Source organism: Lolium perenne, chromosome 2 (genome assembly GCF_019359855.2).
Source record: "Lolium perenne isolate Kyuss_39 chromosome 2, Kyuss_2.0, whole genome shotgun sequence".
NCBI lineage: Eukaryota > Viridiplantae > Streptophyta > Magnoliopsida > Poales > Poaceae > Lolium > Lolium perenne.
In genome coordinates, this window is record NC_067245.2 from 267,074,708 (window position 1) to 267,078,927 (window position 4,220).

The window sequence follows — 4,220 nt, forward strand, 5'->3', positions numbered from 1 at the left end:
TAAAAAATCCGTTGGAGCCGCATGGCATCATTTTATGTGTCCCGGTAACCACTCCAAAAAATCGGATTTAGAATACGGCAATTATTTTGGAAAACTCTTCACAAACAGGGCTATCACGTCCGGAGTTCTATGGATTTTAGGGCAAATAAGTAGGAAAGGGCATGTGACACCGCATAGTTTGTCGGAACGAGACCATATTTGGCACGTGCCTGGTTCCTAGGAAGGAAGGCACGGCCCCGGGAGCGGATTTACAATCCGACCAATGGGCGATGGTTTTTTCATTTTCGAGGTGCCAAAACGAGTTTTTTTTGTGAAGCAGCTACATGGGGCGTATTTTAGTATTGCGCGAAACCTCCGCGTAGTGGTAGGACACTGCCTCTGCACCACATATCACATGCCATATGTGCGCGCTAGCTATTTGGGAATCTCTACGGCTTCCTGCGGTGTCCCGCCGAATCCGCTGGAAACTGATCGGATTTGGAATAGGGGTACACTTTCTGTCGCTCAATAAATTCCGCGAAAAATGTTTTTAGGTCTATAGCACATCACTTTATGTGCTAATTTTTTTCCGTTTAGCGTGTTGGTGAACAGTGCACCAGCGCGTTCGGTACGGCCATTTCGCATCTCCCGAGGGGGCCGTTTTGGCCAGATGGCAAACTGGACGTCATATTTGGGTTCCTCTAATTTTTAGGTTCAAATGATGATATGGATGTTATATTTAGATTCCTCTCATTTTTCTGATCGATTTAGACATATTATTTGTGGAATTTCGATTTTTCGATTTAAAGATATTAATTATTCCATATTAAATAGAAAAAAACCAAAAAAATAAAATTATTTTATTGTTATTTGAATTCAATATTATTAATCATTGTTACTTATATATTCATTATTTTTTACTTAAGTAATTGTTTGGAATTCAAAAATAAAGAGTTGTGACATCACGGTCCAAGGGTTAATAGGGTTGATAGGCTATTATTATCAGCAAGGTGTCAATTCTTTAAGGGAAGCTCATCCGAATGGAACCAAGAAGTTAAGCGTGCTGAGGTTGGAGCAGTGTGAGGATGGGTGATCGACTGGGAAGTTTAACCATGATTGTAATTTGACCTAAGATTAAGTGTACTTAGAGTTAAAAGTGTATGATGAAAGATAAACAAGTAAAAAAAGAGAAAAAGGTGTAAAAAAATAAAATTTGAAAATTTTTAAAACTCCGTCGGCATATAGGAAAAAATATTTTTTTTTCCGAATTTTTCTTGAATTTTTTTGGAAAAAAGAAAATTCAGATTTTTAAAATTTGTATGCCAATGGTTTACGCCGACGGCAATATTGTCTATGCCGAGAGACCTAAACGCCGACACCAAAAGCTGAGGGCTGCCGTCGGCGTAGCCTACGCCGAGGGCCAGACGTGGCTACGCCGAGGGCAGCTGGCCATCGGCGTATGCGTCCATTCCTGTAGTGCCTAGTTATTGGCCTGAGGCTGTACTGCTACTAACGTTGAATTAAATTGTTGTCTATTGTTCATTCAGTCTTCGTGGTGATATTTTGAAGATTAAAAACAAGAAAAAAAAAACTTGATGCGTCATGTGTGGCATCGCTCTAAAAAAGATTGCCGAGAAGATGGACGGAGCATCAGGAGAGCTAAAAGGTGTGAATTGGTTTCATTGTAGGTCAACATTTCAATTTCTAATATATATGTATATATTACTGGAGTGAACAAATATTTTGATTAGAACAGTGATAACGAGCATGCAACAACATCCGTAGTCTGCTGCATAAAATGTAATATGTAGTCTTTGTAAAAAATTCTAGGAACAATTACCGTTTTATCATGCTAAATAGAAAATGTGCTCATCTAAATAGATATTCAAATGTCCAGCCTGGTGCAGCCACCGGCCGCGACGGGCGTTGTGCTGATCAGATCAGCGGCCAGCCCCGCCGACCTGATGCCTTTTTTTATGTCACTCTCGTCGCCCGAGACGTGTGGCACTTGGGTGGTGTGGCATTGCTCGAGGTCGCTGCTCGTCCGGCGGCCGGCGCAGCGCGTGCGCCCCAGCCTCACGCTTTGTGCCCACTAAAGTGTGTTTACGGTTGAGGTGATGCCTCTGTTTCGGGTGACTGATGATAAGGAAACACGGTTTTGTACGTGTCCAAATTTCTTTTATCGACGAAAGGTCTTTTTGATAGTTCTGGAAAGAACAACTAAAATCATCGCAAACTAACACTAGGTGGTGACCTCAGAAGTCCCAATTCCATTTATTTACCCAGCCACTAGCAAACTGCCATCTCCCATATCTCTCCAATATAAAACCCTGGAGAAGGTTTCGATGCAGGAAAGCGCCTGCCGACCTGGTCGGTGCTGCATCTTGTCGCCACGTGTGTAGGTCTCCTTCTGTCACCACCAAGCCGTAGAACAAAAGAGACCCACTTCCAATGGCTCCGCGCCAAGTGTCCCGCACCATAGCCACATCGTTGCTGCTTATATAAGTCCTCACCTTCCTCTTGGCTGGAAGAAAACATCCAAATCCAAACAAGCATTAGTTGGTTCAGTGATTTCTCCACCACTTCCGCTCGAGACACCGGGAAGAAGAGGACTTGTCGAAGATGAGCAAGCTCTGGACTGTGCTGACGCATCTCCACACTCTCGCAGGGTATGGCCAAATCAATCGATTCCTCTTCGGTTCTTGATGCAGTTCTTGTCTGATTAAGCTCGACTAATCCTTGTGCAACCACTTGTTTCTGTTCGTTCTTGTTGCAGGCCTGGCGTGATGCTCTTGTACCCCTTGTAAGTTCCTCCTTGTTTGGTTTTGTTAATTTTGGAACTTATTTTACTCGGAGAAACCATAGGCTGAAATCATGTCATCTGTATGTGCAGGTATGCGTCGGTGCAGGCTATGGAGAGCCCGTCGAAGCTGGACGACGAGCAGTGGCTCGCCTACTGGATCCTCTACTCCTTCGTTACCCTCGTGGAGATGGTCCTCGAGTCCCTCATCTACTGGTAAGCTGGTTCGTCCACGGCGATTTTCCTGATTTCTGTGGTGGTTTTACTGACGGAGACTTCATTTCTGTTCAGGATACCGATCTGGTACGAGCTGAAGCTGCTGTTCCTGGCGTGGCTGGCGCTGCCCAACTTCAGGGGAGCAGCCTTCATCTACGACAGGTTCGTCAGGGATCAGCTCAGGAAGCACGGGCTCACAAACCACCCCGGCAGCGGCAGCGGCAGCAGTACGAGCGTGAGCAAGAAGGAGAACGGCGCCAAGGAGAAGTCGCCCTCGACGTCTCCCAAGGAGAAGGAGAACGCCAAGAGCAAGTTCCTCTCCTTCGTCGGGTCCAAGAAGGATCATGAAAAGCACTGAGGGTCCAAGAAGGATCATGAAAAGCACTGAGAGATTCATAGGTCCATGTAGCTGTCTTGTGGTTGTGGTGTCCATTTTTTTCTTTTTCTTTACTTCCATTTCTGCAGCTGGAGACCTGGAGTAGTAGTTTACATGCGTGGCCATGGTCAACATCTATGTGTGAAGTGTGAACAAACACCATTGGAGTGGGAGCGTAGAGGCTCGTCCCTGTGGACTAGTGGTTTGGGTTGATCTTAGCGTGTAAATGCATTATCAGATTCTCTGATAAATGAGGATTCAGAAGGACCTGACAATAACCCCTCTGTTGTTGCTCCAAAAAATAACCCATCTGCTTTCCGTGATTGAGACATACATAAGTATGAGTTTATCTATATAAAGGGAGTTTCTGCTATCGAGCGTGGCGTTTTAGAGCTTGAGCACGAGGTAACTCCTTTTGTCGATTTTTTTTTGAAAAACTGGTTTCAAAGTTTTAGAAAAAACTGATAAACAAATCTGTATATAGTTAAAGATGGCGAAAACCCCCAATTTCATCTATGAAGTTGCCCTAGATGTGTATTTTGGTCACGGATTTGCAAATCGTGAATTCTGGGTCATGAAGTTGGCCCACATGAGTGTTTTGGTCACTTCGTAACGGTGACCGTTAGTTTGCTAACGCGGTCAACTGTTTTTTTAAATGCCCCCTAAAATTTGTTTCTTCTAACTTTTTAGTCCTCGATTTGACTTTTTAGGTGGTAATTTGCAAAAGCAAAATAGTTGGCCACATCAGCAAACTAACATTGCGCCATGACAGAATGACCAAAACGCTCACACGGGGTAACTTCTTGATCCACAATTCACGATTTGCAAGTTCGTGACTAAAACGCACAT

General features: G+C 44.1%; 1 protein-coding gene across 1 annotated transcript; it reads left to right on the top strand.

The window, feature by feature from the left end:
* Positions 1-2,491: 2,491 nt before the first annotated feature.
* LOC127336001 (HVA22-like protein e) lies at positions 2,492-3,649 on the top strand. Its single transcript, XM_051362741.2, has 4 exons — positions 2,492-2,648; positions 2,756-2,782; positions 2,873-2,995; positions 3,071-3,649. Exons 1-4 carry the CDS (start codon positions 2,602-2,604, stop codon positions 3,351-3,353), a joined length of 480 nt encoding a protein of 159 aa, XP_051218701.1. The 5' UTR covers positions 2,492-2,601; the 3' UTR covers positions 3,354-3,649.
* The last annotated feature ends 571 nt before the right edge of the window (positions 3,650-4,220 follow it).